Here is an 18,209-nt window from a genome sequence, read left to right as displayed (position 1 = left end):
TGGGGGCCCTGGAAGAACTTGCCCTGAACTGCCCCAGTCACGCCGCTCCGGCTGTCACGCCTGGCGGTAAAGGATGCGCGTGTTTTCCCACTTTAAAACATGATCACCCGGAAGACCACCTGGCTTGCTGTAAGTGTAACTGTGAATTCATGAAAGATTGAGCTGTCTTTTCTCTGGGTGAAAAATCTCCTCGGCTCTTTAATTGATTCGTGCAACAAGAAAGCAGATGAATTATCTTCTCCTCGCGAGGTTATTTTGCTGTTCTCTCTCCCATGCCAATCAGAAGGGTCGAGTTGTAGAATCCGAAACCCCATCCTTAAAATGATTGAGGGGCTGTTTGAAAAGACCAGCGTGATGAGCACCTGGGCTTGCATCGACTTCTCCCACCAGCCGTCGCAGCCAGTACCTGACCCCATTGACGCTCCGAAGTTTCAGTGTGGGAAATGGTACCTGTGGTTTGAAGCTCATTTCAGTAGGGATAGGGACTGCGTCAACTCACTTCCAGTCTTCTGTACAAATAAATAAATGGGTCAGAATCAAACACGGTAGGCTGGAGAGATGCAGAGGTTTTATTTTTATTTTTTAATTTATTTGACAGGTAGAGTTATAGACAGAGAGAGAGAGAGAGAGAGAGAGAGAGAGAAAGGTCTTCCTTCTGTTGGTTCACTCCCCAAATGGCCGCTACGGCTGGCGCTGTGCTGATCAGAAGCCAGGAGCCAGGTGCTTCCTCCTGGTCTCCCATGCGGGTGCAGGGCCCAAGCACTTGGGCCATCCTCCACTGCACTCCCGGGCCATAGCAGAGAGCTGGCCTGGAAGAGGGGCAACCGGGACAGAACCCAGTGCCCATATGGGATGCTGGTTCTGCAGGCGGAGGATTAACCAAGTGAGCCAGGCACCGGCCCCTGCAGAGGTTCTAATCCCACGTTTTCTGCAGCCTGAGTGTGCTGGGACAGTGTGACAACTGGCAACTGACAGGAGGTGGATCGCAAGAGCTCTTCCTAGTCTCAAAGTCCTGTGAAGTCTGCAGTTAGGGGCCAGCGGCCTCATCACCTCTTGGTCGCCTGGCCTTGCAGCTGGGCCTTCCTGGGCTTCTTCAGGCTGGCGGAGACAAATTCCTTACCCTGCAGTCCAGCCACCAGGAGCATGCCAGCACGCTTATTGCTCCCCTGTGAGAGCGGCACTCACATCAGTTCAGGAGGTTTAAGTAGAGAATTCATAGCAGGAAATGTGTAGCCCTCCTCTGTCAAGTACTGGGTAATGTATCTGTTTCTCTATTACCAACGTGCCGCAATGAGTAAGCCATATCCACTCTCCTAAATAGCCCCTTCCGTACCCTGGAATGGTCTCTCCAGTAAATTGGTTTGGAAACCAGGTCATATCCAGGCCTGGACATCTATTTATACAGCCTAATGGGGAAAAAGGAGGGTCCATCGGCACACCACTCACTATGGTACAGTGAAAGAAACAGTAGTGAGAGCTGTTATGTATTTACCACTCAGAGCACAGGAAGATTGACGCGTGTGGGAGGCCCCGATGTTCCTCTGATCTTAAGATGTCTGATTAGCCAATAATGACGCTGGCACGCCAATTGTACCAGCTGTCACGAGGCAGAACCGTGCTGTCAAAGTCGTCAATAGAGTGACAGTCCCCTTTCCTTTCAAAATTGTCCTTGCTCAGTGTCAGAAGCATTAATCACTGGGAGATGTCTAAATGAGGCCAGATGGGGAATTTGGGTGGGGTCTGGATGTTACAGGACACGCCTGGGTCTGAGCAGAGCACCACTGGGAGATTCTGGTGGGGCAGGGAAAGGTGTTCCCAAAGTTCTCAGTCTTTCAGAGGTGTGATGGGCATGCGTGCCCCAAAGGTCTCCCTGGACTTCTTATAAATGGGAGGGAGTGTTCCCTCTTCTTTGTAGAAACACGGCTGATTCGGGAGGTGAGCCGTGGATGACCAAGGCAGCCTCCGGAGACCAAGTGCACCGTGCAGAACATCTTGTTCTAGGCCCACGCAGTGACTGCTAAAGGACATTTCAGCTTCTCACCTAGAGATACTCCAAGCACTAGAATCCATTTCCTTTCCACTTAAATTCCCTTAAAAAAAAAAAAAAAAAAGAGAGAAAAATCACTTAGGCTTAGAAGGAGGGCATGGGAAAGGGCACACCAAAATTGAGTTAAAAGATACCTAAATCACCGTTTCTTTTTTCTCCCCCCGGAAACCTTTGATTTAAGGCATACAAACTTCACGCATTTCATAAATACAGCTGCAGCCCCCTCCTTTGTTCCTGGGCTTCTGCGGCCACAGCGCCTCCTACTGAAACTGGGAAGTGGGCTGTGGTGTTCTTTATCACGTGCGCCGCGGGCTCACAACGCCAGGCCCACACTCTGGATCTCTGCTTTCAAGTGACAAGTTTCGTTTGTGTTTTCATGTACCGTATCCTATGCCACAAAAGTACGCTGCCAAGGTTCTGGAGAGATCAGCTCCCACTCAGGATCGGATCAGTTTGACTTGTTAGTGAAATTGCCGTCTCCAGTGAGACCAGCCTCAGAACCAGACTTTACAGGGGCTGGCTGGCATCCCATTTTTTAAACAGATTCATTGTGGAAGGGGAGAGGGAGTGGATAAGGGGAGGGTTGCGGGTTGGAGGGACGTTATGGGGGGGGGGGAAGCCATTGTAATCCATATTCTGTACTTTGGAAATATATATTCATTAAATAAAAGTTAAAAAAAAAGATTCATTGTATTTATTTGAAATGCAGAGTTAAAGAGGGAGAGACAGAGAGAGAGAGACAGAGAGAGATTCCATCCACTGGTTCATTCCCCAGATGGCGGCAACAGTCAGGGCTGGGCCAGGCTGAAGCCCAGAGCTTCATCCAGGTCTCCCATGTGGGTACAGGGGTCCCAGCAACTGGGCCATCCTCCGCTGCTTTCCCGGGCGCATTAGCAGGGAGCCGGATTGGAGGTAACACCAGAGCCTGGATGAGTGTCTGGGGATGACGGCATTGCAGGTGGCAGCGTAACCTACTGAGTCGCAGTACCAGCCTGCATCCTGCATTCTACAGTGTGGCCTGCCTTGCCTTTGGGCTCTCAAAGCCTGGAATTCTTAAAATGCCTGGCCCATTCCGAGATGACATCGGGTTAGGAGTTTAACGTAGAGGTTGGGATTGAGGGCAGGGATCACTTGGGGCCTTCAGCTCTCAATCCTGTGCTACCCACAGCCTCTCTAATGTGCATGTTTCCTTGGAAGACAACCTATGCCCCCTCTACTTCCGAAGGGAATCTCCGTGAATTCCATGCGCAGCCTTGGCCAGGATCTGAACACGGATCTTGTACTTAAGAGCGAACGAACACTTATGGAGAAGAATCACTCTGGTCGGGAGACTTGAAGAGGGCGTCCAAAAGCAGGCAGCTTGTGTGCGGGATTTGACAGGTGGGGGGTGGGATTCAGATGGGGGGAGCAGCAGGCGGCGAGGGCAAGGAGGCGGGGCAGGAGCCACTCCCCAGGAGAGGCAGGCTCAGCCTTCATGTTTGTGTGTGTGGCTGCTTTCTTTCAAGTTTCACTACGACTGTTTTATTGTGATAAAATATCCATCGCACACAACTTTCCACTTTAACTGCCTGCAAGGGCGCGTTCAGCCGTTGTGTGTCCATCACCAGCCGCCGTCTCCGGAGCTTTCTTCTCTGGCAGAACTGAAGCCCTGACCCTGTTAACTGACCACTCCCCGCTTGTCCCTCTCCGAGCCCCTGGGAGTGACTGTTTCTGCGAACCGGGCTGCTCTCGGTCCTTCATGGTAGCGGCCCCATACAGAGTCCGTCCTTCTGTGCCCGTCTGTTTCCCCCCGCGGAGTCCTGGGGTTGTGGCACGTGTCGGAAGTCCCTGCTGTTAACGGATGCGTGCTGTTCCACTCTGTGCGTGTATAGCGGACTCCTGGCTTGTTTCCACTCCTGGTGTTGTGAACAACGCCTGCAAACATGGGTGTGCACACTGGAGTCTGTGCTTTGGGCAGGTGCTCCGAAGAGGTATCTGTGTTTAACTCTTCCAGAAACTGCTATATCATTGTTTTATGATAAATTCTACACAAAAAAAAAAAAGGAAAGAAAAGTACAATAAACCCATAGACCCACCATTCAGATTCAAAAACAACAAAATGCCACTCTCCAGCTACATCGCCCTGGTAGAGCGCCACGTGGTCAGAGTTGTCCCATGTGGGTTGGGATTGAGAGTCAAGGTTCATACTTTCCTGGTTGTTCTTTAGCACGAGATCCATACGTTTGCACAGTTCCAATTGTGTGAAAGATGAAAAATGGTTGGAGGAAAGTGGCTGTTCCTATACTCCTGAAGATAACAGGGAGCTCCCATAATTCAAGATCCAACAAGTGTGGCTTTCTGCCGCATTCACTTCATCTTTCTCGCTTCCTGTCCGTCTGCCTGTTGAAGACATCCGATTGTTGTGAACCACCTCAGTGTTAAGTGCAGGCTGCGTGGCCCTTTCTCCTTAAACACACCAATAGACCTATGACTCTGCATTGCCATGATCACATCCAGCAAAAGGAATAATAGCTTCCTAATATCGCCTATGCCTGGTTCATATTCCAGCGTCCACAGTTTTCCCCAGATGCCTTTTACGGTTGGATTTCCTTTTCCAAACTGGAATCCAGCCATGAAAGATAACACAACGCAGCTTCTGAGTCCTACCCAACAGATAAGAATGACTCACTGGAGGTGTTGAACAGGGATCGAGAGATCAAAACTGGAATCTGGCATTGAGCACAGCCCTCGGGAGCTGTAATCTCACTGTCGAGAGAGACTGGGGGTGAATTCCTGTCTCTGAGGCAAACCCAGCACAGATTCTAATGGGGCTTTCCCTGGCACCTTCTTTTGCCAAACTCTGAACGTGTCTGGAAAAGACAAGCCGCCGGAAGTTCTGCGTCCACCCTCTCCAAGCCTTGTACCCGAGGTAAGCAGTGTTCCGCTTGCATCAATGTCAGCCTGAGCTTCCGTGTACCTTTAGATGCCAGGAATTCACAGGAATTCACAACACATGGGACAGCTCATCTTCCGCAGCCTGTGCCTCTCCTCTGCGGTAATGAGACCGTGTTCCCAGCACAGGAAGCCCTCAGAGCGCCTACGTGGACCACTCGGTCTTTGTCTGTCCTTCCAGGACAACAAGCTTCGTAAATCGCGAACCTGTCACCGGATCGACTGCGTATTTACTGAGAGACAACTCAGTAAACTCAGCACTCAGGCGGAGTCCAAGGAAACAGAAAGCGCTTAAAACCAGGAGGGAGGGAACCAAGGCATCCTCGCGATTGCAGAATCAGTGCTCTCACAGTGCAGCCGACTTCCAAGAGGGCTCGATAAAGAGGAGTGGAGAGGCCAGTGGACGGCCGAGGAAAGATGGGGCTCGGAGGGCTTGTGCTTGTGCTGAGGAGGTCAGGAGACGGAACAGAATCCCTTCCCGAGCGCCGGGGATCGGGGTTCGGTTCTGACCCTGCCTTCCCAGGGCTCTTCACGGAAAGCTGCCCAGCCCATCACTTAGGGACACACCAGTAGCTGGTGCTCCAAAGAGGAAAAGATGCCCGAACTCTCTGACAAGTGTCTGTTCAGGTTCTTAACTTGACTCCGCTCTGTGCCTGTGCCTGAGGCCATCGGATCTTTTTTTTTTTTTTTTTTTTTTTTTTTTGACAGGCAGAGTGGACAGTGAGAGAGAGAGACAGAGAGAGAAAGGTCTTCCTTTGCCGTTGGTTCACCCTCCAATGGCCGCCGCTGCAGCCGGCGCACCGCGCTGATCCTGGCAGGAGCCAGGAGCCAGGTGCTTTTCCTGGTCTCCCATGGGGTGCAGGGCCCGAGCACCTGGGCCATCCTCCACTGCACTCCCTGGCCATAGCAGAGAGCTGGCCTGGAAGAGGGGCAACCGGGACAGAATCCGGCGCCCCAACCGGGACTAGAACCCGGTGTGCCGGCGCCGCAAGGTGGAGGATTAGCCTATTGAGCCACGGCGCCGGCTGAGGCCATCGGATCTTACGCACGCGCTCCGAAGGGCTGTGTCTGGGCCATGGCGTGCGCTGGGTGGGCTGATTTGAGAAATGAACTTCAGGGTCACAGCACATTGCTTGGGGCAACTCATACAGGGACATGCTTTGCAGCACCTTCATTTAGGGAAAAACAATTAGCTTCCATGTTTTCCTTTTTAGACAAAGGGATACCTTAACTCTTGGAGATGACTCTCGACTGCTTTACGTTCTCTTTGCCTTCGAAAGAACTGACTCTTTGAAAAGAAATTCCTGTTTTGTCTCAGTGAGTCTTTGGTGCACTCTGTCACTTGACTTCTTCTTCTTTTTTTATTTTATTTATTTATTTAAAAGAGAGAGGGAGAGACAGAGACAGAGACAGACAGAGAGAGAGGTCTTCCATCTGCTGGTTCACTCTGCAGATGGCCACGAACGCCAGGGCTGGGCCAGGCCGAAGCCAGGAACCAGGAGCTGCTTCTGGGTCTCCCACATGGGTGGCAGGGGCCCAATTACTTGGGCCATCTTCCACTGCTTTTCCAAGGCTATTAGCAGGGAGCTTGATTGGAAGTGGGGCAGCCGGGACTCAATCCGGTGCCCATATGAGAGGCCAGTTTAATGCACTGCACCACGATGCTGCCCCCCCGCCCCGATCTCTTCCTGACTTGGATACTTTTCTGGGAGACTTTGCTTTGGGATCGATTCCACACAGCTCAGTCAAGACCCCTCCCCCCCCCCCCCACCAACAGTTGCAGCAGCCTCTCCTGAGTCTCGCGTGAGACGCTGGAATGACCGGAGCGCGGCAGCAGCTGTGGGCTGAGCGGTCCACCGCGGCAGCTGCTGGTAGAGCTTCCGGAGGGAGCAAGGGGCGGCCTCTCTGCGAGGAACTGTGTTGTGACGGCAGGAGCTTACACGGTGGGCCTGGAGAGTTCAGTTCAGGCGTGGCCTCCCCCTGGCCTGGCTGTCTGGGCCTAACCTACGTAGAGGCCCAGTGTAGTGACTCTGGGAGACGTGGGCTTCGAGCCCAGCTCTGTGGTCAGCGTGTCTTCCTGAGCATAGACTTCAGAGAATGACCTCTGACAGCGAGAGCTGCTCAGGTGTGAGCGTGTGATAATAGGCAGCAAGCCATGGCCTGTGCCGGAAGGGAACCGAGGACACAGACCCTGATGCAGGTATTATTTTCCATGGACAGCAGCGTCAATGCATAGCTATGATGTGTGATACATTGAGTGACTTTTTGCATCTATGCCTTATTAGGTTACACAGTCTCGGATTCTGCAAAGACACAGAAGGAGAAATAACATTAACAGTGGTTTTTTATACGTATTTTCTCTCCTCAGCCGTATCTCGCCCCAGATCTTCCTTTGCTTGGCACTCTGAATTTCTTCCAGTCTGCTGGCCCAGTCTAAACACCTTTGGCCTTTCATTCTTTTTTTTTTTTTTTTTTTTTTTGACAGGCAGAGTGGACAGTGAGAGAGAGACAGAGAGAAAGGTCTTCCTTTGCCGTTGGTTCACCCTCCAATGGCCACCACGGCCGGCGCACCGCGCTGATCTGAAGCCAGGAGCCAGGTGCTTCTCCTGGTCTCCCATGGGGTGCAGGGCCCAAGCACTTGGGCCATCCTCCACTGCACTCCCTGGCCACAGCAGAGAGCTGGCCTGGAAGAGGGGCAACTGGGACAGAATCCGGTGCCCTGACAGGACTAGAACTTGGTGTGCCGGTGCCGCAAGGCAGAGGATTAGCCTAGTGAGCCGCAGCGCCGGCCTGGCCTTTCGTTCTTGAAGTTTCTCTGTCTACCCACAACCCCCTGCTCTTCTGTTCACCCCGTGTGTCCCCTCCTGGGTCCTATCACTTTGTCCTAACACTGCGTGGCCCCCTCACCACCCACTTGTTAGCACCGAGTCATTCTGATGGCTTCCTTGGGGTCCAGGTGAAGCTGCCTACAGTGTGTTCTAGAACAGTCCACAGAAGCGTAGGACAGTCGAGTTCAGCCTCACAGCACAGCATTGCAGTTTTCAGAGCGACGCGGTTGTGAGCCTCTCACGAGCGAAGAGCAAGAGCAGAGCTGGCTTGCTGCTCGCTTCTTAGGGCGGGGAAGCTGAGCCCAGCGACATCCAGTCGTCTCCCCAGGCCCCCCGCCCGTGTGTGGAGATGCCGGAACCTGAGCCCTGTGCCCGAGCTCCGTGCTCCCGGCACAGAGCCCTGCTCCACCTCACCAACGCCACGTAGGCACTGTGTGTTTACTCTGCTTATCTATACGCACGTGGCTTTCTGTATTGGGCGAATGGGAGAGAGGGCAGGGTGGGGGTTGGGAGCAGGTTGGAACCAGAGAGCTATAATTAATTCCTTCTCCCACACAAACCACTGAAATACCACATAGAATAAACAGCATCGCCCGCAAAAATGCCATGATTACACAGTGTTGCTTCATGTTCGAGAAGAGAGGGGTGGGGGTGGCACTAATTAACAGGTGGGGATGGAATATTTGCAACATACTATTACTGGTAATAGAATTATCTTCACCCTGCGGATCATAATGGCGATGTAGGGATCCTCCCAGCTGTGCATCTGGCCGTGCCTTGCAAGACAGGAACACCTCTGAGAGGTCGGGCCCCTTTCAGCTCTTGATAACCCCCTCCAATGGTGCATGGAGGGGTGAAGAGTGGGGCGCAGCTCGGGTGGAGGAGGGGTGCGTGCATCCACCAGGGGAAGAGCGACACGGCTGGGCCGGCGTGCCTCACCTATTTGCTGTCCCAAGTCCAAAGGAAGAGGACAATACACCTCTGTTCCCAAAGGCCAAAAGGAGCAAACCCCCAGCAGCTGTCCGTCGCCGCCTCCGGCTCCCATCCGCCCCTCCTGAGTGTGTTTCCCGAAGGCGGCCCTTAACTGTTCAGCCCCCTCCTCACTCACAGATCCTGAAGGCCAGAGTGAGCGGCAGGGCCCCGCTGGTCCATGCTTGTCACACGCTAGAGGAAGAAGCAGATCCTCAGGAGATGGGGGCGGGGGCAGATTGGGGCTAGGGAAGGTGCAGCCCGTAGGCCGATCACTGCCTTCAACACAGCCTTGTCTGGCCGCAGACAAGAAGCCACTCCAGATGGGACCTCACGCAAAAGAAAGGTGGGCTAAGCCTCAGCGAATGGGGATTTTCTTCGACACGGAGTTGGCGTAATGAGCACGTAGCAGGCTGTGGGAAGTCCATGGCACACCAAGGGAAAGATCCTGAAGGAGGTCCGTATTGCAGGAGTGAAAATGAGAGTGAAGTGGGGACGGCTTCCCCAGTCGCTGTAACTCAGGGGTTGAAGTCTCCGTCAGTGCTGCGCGGGGACAGTGGCACTGAAACAGTGGGGATCGCTGTCACTCAGTGAAGGGAAGGAGAGCGCCCAGAGGACAAAATGGCATCAGATTGAACTCCTTGGATGTCCTGTGAACAGGGTTGAGCAGGGGTAAAGAAATGTGGGACTAGCGTCACCACCACCATCGCTGTCACCGTGGTGTCAGCTTCCTTCGTTGAAAGCTACAGCTGCTGTGGAACGTGAACCCCCATGGGTACCTGCAGTGATGAGCCCCGCAGTTTTCTCTCCAGAATCATGGGGATGAGCTTCATTTGTCTTCTTTCCCCCAAGACAAAAAAACTGGAGAGCGGCCTCGGAAGCCTAGACAAGCGCTTCCTCCCGGTGGTTTCTGGGCTTCCTCTGACATCCGGGTCGTGAGGGCGCCTGTACTGCAGCCACCCCTCTGTTGGCGGCTCAGCCAGAGGAGTGTCACTTCCCCGGGCCTGGCCGCTCCAGCGAGCCCTCAGACAGACAGACCTCACACAGTGCTGCTCTCCGACTCCGAATGAGCCGTGTTCCAGTTTCTCCGTAGCGTGGCAGTTCAGAACTCAGAAGGCATTTTCTGACAGTGACCATGAGCTGGTCCTCTAGCCAAGGAGTGAGCGTCCATCCGGCTCAGCTGTGAGTGAGCCGGGAGTGAGGTGCCTGTTCCTGCTTTCAGCTCTGTCAGTGGCTGCTCCTGTGACCCTAAACAAGTCGTTTAGTCTTTGTCCCTGCTGTTCTCACCTGAAGGCTGATCATCTCTGTATCGATAATTAGCAAGTTGAATCATGATTACAAATCCTTCTATGCGAACTGCGGTGCCAGCCAGGGTCAGCAGTGGGGGTGTCCTGCCCCCACTTCCATAGGTCTGGGATGTGAGGGACTCAGAAGATTGGAACTGGAATATCGGCTCCCTGGCAACTGGGCCGCAGGGGAAATGGAAGAGGCCCAGCGTGGCTGCACCAGGCTCTGCATGGGGTCATTTCCCGAGCCAGGAGATTGGAGTGGGATGGTTTGGGGAGTGAGGGGTGCACAGGCGTTTGGCGGGGGCTCTTCAGTACACCAGGGACTTGCCAAGGAGGCTTAACCAGAGCTGAGTAGCATCACAGGCCGACTTCAGGATATTTGGGGTCTTTGCTTGACATTTACAGTCTAGAACTTTGAGGCAAGCCTAAGCAGAGGGCAGAGTTACATTCTGGATACGCATTTTGAAAAGCAGGAAGCCGTCTCTTCTCTCAAGCGTTGGCCCTCTGGATACAGTGTGGGTGAGGGATCCCTGTTTTGCTGTCCCCAGATCCTGTGCGCTGGACTCCGGGAAGGTGCAGGAGCCAGGACTCAGGAATCCGTGGGGATCGGCCCTTCTCCCTCCTCTTCACTTCTTTCTCACCTCCTCCATCACTCCCCATGCCTCCTCCTACCACAGTGGGGATCCTTTGTCCTCCAGGTTTGGAGCCTAAGACACCAATGTAGTCTTTTCACAGCACCATCTGTACAAGCACGGGGGAGGCAAATTAGACTATTAGGCAGGGAGCAGAAACGTGGTTTGCTGGAGAATCCCATGCTTTCTGCAAGCTGCAGGGGGTGCACAGGAGGCTCCAGTGAGCCGTGCCCTGATGGCCTCCGGTAGGAGCTCAGAGAGCTGGCTGGTGACGGGTGGCTGTCGTCCAACCCTCTCATCTACTGAGAACCTGACACCCCGGAAAGTGCCCTGACTTCTCCAAGATCACAGAGCTGGGGCTAGCAGAAGCAAGTCACTGAGCCTGGTGTTTGTGACTGTACATTTCCCCGGAGGGCAGAGAGATGGCGCAAAGGGCATCCTCATCAGCCACAGAGCGCCAGCTCCGCAGGTGGCCCGAATTCGCAGGCTGCGCGGTGCAATCAGTGTGCTCTGAATTTGTGGGCATCCTTGATTCAGCCCCTGCTTGCTGCCTTCGCTGTTCTGTTTAAATTTGGAAAGGTTTCCCATTAATGCACATTCTGGCCAGATTTGTCTCCTGTGTGCTGGCGGGCCTCCTGTGTTCTTGCTCCTTCAGCTGCTTACCCTGCGTCACCATCGGACCTCGCTTCACCTCAAGTTAGCCCAGGCCAGGGCGAGGGCTTCCCCGTATGCCTGGCCTTTGGCTGTGGTCACCTCCTGGGACCTCAGCCCATCCCTGACCTGAGCCACCCTGGGCTTGGTTGCCAGAATGGGGACCTAATGGGAAACGCGATGCCCAAATATGTCAGCTGATAGGGCAGGCACACGACGAAAGCTCGGGCCTCTGCCTCCCAGCCTGGTGCTCTTCCAGGCACGCCACGAGACTGCAAGGATCCCTCCACATTCATAGGATCTGTGTCCAGGGATCCAACCTACCATGTGTCGAAAATATTCAGAAAGATAAAATTACATCCCTATGGAACGTGTGGACTCTTGTCATTAGTTATAAAAATATACCATGACAACTATTTACATGGCAATGATGTTGTATTAAGTAGTATATGAAGGTACTTAAAGCATTCGTAGAAAACTAGCATTAAAATACGAGTTTCTGGGGCCAGTGCCATGGCACAGTAAGCTAAGCTTCCACCTGTGGCTCCAGCATCCTGTGGGTGCCGGTTCGAGACCCAGCTGCTCTTCTTCCAATCCAGCTCTCTGCTATGGCCTGGGAAAGCAGTGGAGGATGGCCCAAGTCCTTGGGCCCCTGCACCCATGAGGGAGACCCGGAAGAAGCTCCTGGCTCCTGGCTTTGGATTGGCCTAGTTCCAGCCATTACAGCCATTTGGGGAGTGAACCAGCGGATGGAAGACCTTTCTGTCTGTCTGTCTCTCTCTGTCTCTAACTTACTGTCAAATAAATAAGTAAAATCTTTTTAAACATAATGAGTTTCTTTTGATGCAAAATAATTTTGTAATCCATGCATACATGGGGGCTTCAAACAGTTTATGGGAAACACATATTATGAAAAACTATGCATGAATTTCAAAATTTTCTGCACCAGAATAAATTTAGCTCTTAATTTCATTTTTCCACGAGCAATTTGAAGTGAAGAGATGACTGAAGTCGTCTAGGAGAATTTACTCCTACTATCTGCAGACACTACGCATGTTACACAGGGGTTGAGCGTCTGTGGATTTTGGTGTTGGGGGAGGTACCTGGAACTGGCCCCCACAGACACTGAGGGACAGCCGTGCAAGTAGGGTCGTGTCTGTTCCTCAGACCTTGTGCTAAGTGAATGTTCCCTATTTCACAAGTGTCCTCAGAGGGTGCCCGCCTTTCACTGAGTTTGCTGGACACTCTGGGCCTCTGCTGGGTAACTAGTTTCACACCTGTCTGCCAATTCTTGGGAGGTGGTTTGCAGGCCATGATTTGTTGGCCGCCTCTGCTTGCACGCTGAGCTACACTGGGGGTGAGGGACATCGCAGCCTCTCTGTAACCTGCATCTCCCTTCCTCTGCTCCCAGGGATTCTCTGCTTTTCTTTCTTTATTAAGTGATGTCTTATTTTGAGTCTTGAGATTTTCATTGTTCTTTCCTTCCTTGTTACACCTAAAAAATAAGTGTGGCAGTATTTTCTATGTGAAAAGAAGACTTAGTGGGCAACCAAAAGACACATTCAGGAACTGGAAAAGCAAGGCGCCCGCTGTGTGTCCAACTGTGTACTGAGTTCTGGGAATACCAAGAGGAACCTGAGCGGATTCTGAGCTCACGGGGTCTGTGTGCAGTGGCAGCCACAGGCACAGGCGCATGGCGTGAGGCTCTGTGGGTCTGCCACTGCCCGCTGTGGCAATCCTCCCAGCTCTAGTCTCAGATCAAGCCTGGGGGCTCACTGCTTATAGCTTTTATCTTTCCTGCATTTATTTACTGGATGAAAAGAATAGAGGAACATCCAAGCTGAGACTGACATCAGAAGTACGGAGAAGCTTCTGTGTCCCCCACCTCTTCTGTCTTCAGTTCGCCCTTCTCTGAGCTCCAAGCAGTGCCCTCTCCCGGCTTATTTCTCCAGTACACTTCGTTTTTCTGCCTTTTCCCTTTGCTTCAACTTGGGCCCTGGGACGTCCATGGCCTCTTAGCTTGGGTCAGTTTTGCCCTTCCTTTACGAAGACTGTCTTTTCTTTCGTAGAACCTCCTGTCTCCGCCTCTTTGTTCCAGGCTGGGAATACACCCACCTTTCCCCAGAATAGCATCTTTAGCCGGTACTCTCATTGTAGGCAGCTGGAAGATTTACATCAGAGTCTATCGTGCAAGTTTGGGCAGAGGTGTTTCAAGTTCTCTCGACAGCGAGGATCTCCATATCAAGAGCTCAGCCAGCGCTTCCTGGGGCCACGGGGAGCGTCAGGAGAAAGCAGACTTTGAGCTGGGCCTTGCGGTGTGAGTAGGAGGGCAGGGGAGCGCTCTAAATGTAGGGAAGTCACCAGGGGGACAACACAGGCACAGCGGGTGTGTGGCGGTCACGGCCCTGGCCTGTGCTCTGTGTCCCAGCCCAGATGGTAACCAGTTATCCCCCCACTCTATTTAACCTTCTCTCAAGGGCTAAGGATCCTGCCAGCCTGCAGCACTGTTAGGGAGACAAAATATGAACCAGTGGCCATTAAAGGCCCAAGTCTGTAATGGGGAACTGGTTTTCTAGGGCAGCTGTAGTCTGAAAGCCTCCATCCTCTAATTCTACCCAGTGTCAAGGAATGATTTTCAAAAACTAAAAAAACATGGCTCGGGACAAAAGGAGAACGGCCACGTTTCGAAATTGTATTCAACTCATTCCTTAGTGGAGGCGCAGTAGATGGTCAGGCTGACTCAGAGGCCGGGAAGGAGCAGGAGTTTACGTATTCCGTGGGGGAAGCACTTGAAATAGGCGAGAATCCGATAAAACGGCCCGTGCGCCGTGGGGCAGAAGCCGCGGGCACACAGGTCACCTCTCCACAGGGTTCTTCTGCTTCTGTTTCTACAGGACCACACTCGTTTGCCTGACTTTGGAAAGAATCCGTTCTCCACTGGCAGTTTAACAACATTAACATGTACCCTGATGAGCTGCAAATACCCTAATCGATAGGAAATAGCAAACCAAACAAGGCACAGCACCCCCCCCCAAAGGCCCGGAGAACTGCAGGTAGCCGTCTCCCGGCACTACAGGAAAAAGACCCCCAAAACCTCCTTTGCTGCGTCTCCAGATCTGGGAGGATTTTTTCCAAAACCAGGAACGCCAGCCTTGGGGATACTTTTTCTTCATTTCCAAGAACAGCAAACGTTTGTTGGGTCCTTCGGTATGCAAGAATCCCGCTGTGCTGTGCTTAGGTCCCAGGGAAAGGCGGGGCGGGGTCCTGCCCTGCCATTGCTCCCGTGTGCAGACGAAGAAGCCTCGTGGGGGGAGGGAGCAAAGAGCAGGAGGAGCGCCGTCGCTCTCTGAGCAGTTTCCTGGACACCAAACAGGTAGACAGATGTGGAATGAGCGAGACGGACAGACCAGTGCACACAGATGTCACAGCCTTGGCAAGTGTGGGTGTGTGATTATCGCAGCTCCAACCAAGCTGTTATTACAGGCACTTAGCCGTGCCAGGGCAAGGCCTGGGCAGCCGAAGCACGCAGAGCCCTGAGTGTTGACAGCACTGCGTCCGTGAAGGGTTCTGGGTTATAAGCAGAAGGAGTAGAAAGGAGAGAGAATCCTACTTAGTTGTTTGTTTTTCATGTAACTCCTGTAAAGAGGAAGCACTGCCCTTGGCAGGACCGGAGCTGTTCTAGGCGGCAGGCTGGCCCCGCGCGGGAGGTGAGGACACAGCCTCTCCCCTCTGTGAGGCCGGCATCAATGGCGTTTGCCCCAGGTTTGCGGCTGTCTGGGAGACTGCCAAAGCAAAAGGCCGAGACCAGCGCGTGGTGCCCTGGCCTTCCCGGAGGCTCCCACCGGGGAGGTCAGCAGGGCCGTCGCTCCTACGGCTGGCGATGACACAGACAGCAGTCTGCTGTCAGAGGGACCAGGTGGCCCCGCTCTGCTTAGATGCTGTGTGATCCTGGAAGCCGAGCTTCACTTGTTGTTTGTGAATGCGCACGGTAGGCTACTTTCTGATTTAATCTGATAACGTGTCAAGGGCCCTTTCCAGGGTGGACATGGCGTGGCCGGTCAGAGCAGGACCCCGGAGGTGTCAGAGCTGCCACCCGCCCGTGTCGAGGGGCACAGCTGCTGCAGACAGAGAATGGCGCCCTCATTCACCAGTGCAAGCCCCTGTGGTCGGAATCGCGTCTCTGCCCCTTGCTGACCGTGACCCCGGGCAAGGTCCTCCATTTCTGTGTCTCGGTTTTCTCTTTATAAAACGGACATAACGATAATGGAAGCTCTGTCCAGTAGCTGTGGAAGCACGGAGTGGGATAGTCTACACGGGGCACTTAGGGAGCACGGTCCACCCTCAGCCATCATGAGCTTGGGTCTTGTTATGGCAAATCCCCGTCTCTGGCGCTCCCTGTTGCCTCAGGAAGAAAGCAGTGGTGAGCAGTGGCGAAGATCCGAGTTTCTGCAGAGGGATCAAGAACTCTCCCCAAAACACGTCTGTTCACCCCCTGGTTCCTTAGTGCACGCAGGGATGCAGTCGCTGGCGGGCCATCCTGTGGGCCCATGGGCACCCTAGGCAATGAGCAGGATGAGGAGTTTATCCCCATTGTATTCACTTCCCTGCAAGCTGAACCTGGGCCCTCCTGAGAAGCTAGATTACTTCTCCAGGTGGTGCACCTGCCCCTCTGCCCAGAAGTGACAGCAGCTCCGTCACCTCTCAGACAGCAGAGGGGCCACCCCAGAGGTAGAGGTGTGTGCTACCACAGCAGTGGCTCTAGGGCCCCCCTCTCCCTGCTATGGAACCCCCAGAGGTAGAGGTGTGCACCACCATGGCTGTGGCTGTAGGGCCCCCCTCTGCCTGCTATGGAACCCCCAGAGGTAGAGGTGTGCACCACCACGGCCGTGGCTGTAGAGCCCCCCCTCTCCCTGCTGTGGAACCCCCAGAGGCAGAGGTGTGCACCACCACGGCTGTGGCTGTAGGGCCCCCCTCTCCCTGCTATGGAACCCCCAGAGGTAGAGGTGTGCGCTACCACAGCAGTGGCAGTAGGGCCCCCCTCTGCCTGCTCTGGACCCCTCTGGGTCCCTTTGGGGTGTGCATGGGGCTTTCAGATGTCCTGAAGCTGCCTTGACAGGCTCCACAGATAGATTCCATTGTAATAGATGTGTCAGGGCATCAAGATGTGTGTGCTGCATTGGATCCTCGTTAACACTGACGCCTGTTGCCCCAGGGCGCCGAGGCGCTGTGCTGCACTTTTTATTGTTTCCTATCTGTTTTCCTGACGCTGGGCTGTGCAGGATCACAAGGCAGATGCCGTGGCCGCCCAGCTCTTTCCGCCCTGGCATTTTGCAGCTCGCACGTGTTCGGTGCACGCTGCTTGTTAAATGTTACGTTGGCAGAGTCTCAGAAGCCCTCACCAGCACTCTGAAGTCTGCTTTGCTTTCTGGCAGCGTTTGGGGGCTATTTCTGCTGCAGCCTTTCTCACTGTGGTTTCGTCTTCTGTGTTCTGGCTTCTTCTCCATCTTGGCCCCATGAAGCTGCCTCCTGAAGGTGCCGGAAGCTCCTCCCTCTTCCGCTCACTAGCTTGCCCTGCGCTCTTCACGCGGACGCTGCACGAGACTAAGCCCCTAATCCGCTCTCCCGGAGTGCTCCAGGGTTGGCTGTGAAAGTGGTGACTCCGGCTGCCTCCCATGAATGCCAAGTGTTTCTAATGGAATAAAACAACCAGTTCAACCCCCATCCCACGGAGAGTGGAGTCGGAGTTTGTTTATCGTGGCACAGGGGTTCTTATACAAATCCTACACGTACTTGCATGCGCTAGGTCCAAGGGATCGCGTTTGCACAACTTTGATTTCCTCCTAGAAAGACAGACGTTAGTTGCAATGAGTGTCGCATGCTGACACTTGATAAAATGCCTTGTATTCTAACTCAGATGAGAGAAGCTGTTTGCGTGGGAGCTGGTTTTGCTCTATGGTACTAGACCTTGGCATGTCATTTGTTACAATAAAACTTCTCTCATGAACACCACATAACTCAAGTTGTGAAGTTGAAGCAGAGCTGTTTACAAGTCATGCTATTCTAGGGTTCATGCCTCCAGGATACATAAACTAGAGATAAAATAGTTGATAGGCTGTTTCTTTATAATGAACTAGCCAAAGAAATGAATGTTTTGAATGGGGCCAGGGAAGGGAGGGAGGGAGTCTGCCACCTCCGACTCCCAGGTTCTGTGAGCCAGAGGTCAGCCGACCATGTCCCCTCGTGGGCCAAATCTGGGTGCACCTGTTGGCTTACGTCTTGTCCACTGTGCTTTGCACTGCAATGACAGAGCAGAGAGCAGAGACTCTGTGATCATATAGCTGATCTGAGCTTAGAATTGTGACTTCTAGAGGCTGCAGAGGGTGGGGCGTGAGAGAAGGGAGAGGCTGGAGACTGGGCATCAAAACCCAGTGGACGAAGGTGACGGGTTCTAGTGTTCTGAGAACGGTGGAGGTAACTGAAGCTGACAACAGTGTGTCGTCTTCTGTACAAATAACTGGAAGAGGGAGGAGCAAAGAGAAGGGCGTGGAAGGCTACTTGCCTGGTCTGACCAGTTAACACCGTGTATGTGTGTTGAAGTATCGTACTGTATCCCGTAAAAACATATACCTCCTGCATGTCAATTCAGAATTTACAAAAAGGGCCCATATAGCCTTTAAAGCCTAAAATATTTACTGCCTGTCCCTTTACAGAAAAACTGCTGATCCACACTCTAAGCTGATGGATACGTCTGTGCTCTTTAGCATCCATGGGAAAACTTGTTGGTAGCGTTGGTCCATGAAATATTTAACTTGGGCCAGCGCCGCGGCTCACTAGGCTAATCCTCTGCCTGTGGCACCAGCAC

At 53.3% G+C, this 18,209-nt stretch overlaps 1 protein-coding gene across 3 annotated transcripts in view; it reads left to right on the top strand.

Annotated features, from left to right (window-relative positions):
* TMEM178B (transmembrane protein 178B) overlaps positions 1–18,209 on the top strand; it is a 389,247-nt gene that overhangs the window by 299,946 nt on the left and 71,092 nt on the right. Inside the window, exon 3 of one of the 3 annotated variants that reach the window (XM_089328675.1) lies at positions 16,867–17,030. The exons of the other annotated variants lie outside the window; for them this stretch is intronic. Within the exon in view, the coding sequence (XP_089184801.1) occupies positions 16,867–16,877 (11 nt within the window). The 3' untranslated portion in view covers positions 16,878–17,030. Of the gene's footprint in view, positions 1–16,866; positions 17,031–18,209 lie in introns of those variants that run through there. 3 annotated transcript variants of the gene reach the window in all.

This window comes from Oryctolagus cuniculus, chromosome 3, assembly GCF_051225735.1.
Source record: "Oryctolagus cuniculus isolate XC-2025 breed Fujian yellow rabbit chromosome 3, ASM5122573v1, whole genome shotgun sequence".
NCBI lineage: Eukaryota > Metazoa > Chordata > Mammalia > Lagomorpha > Leporidae > Oryctolagus > Oryctolagus cuniculus.
This window is presented reverse-complemented; position numbering and strand designations above follow the sequence as displayed.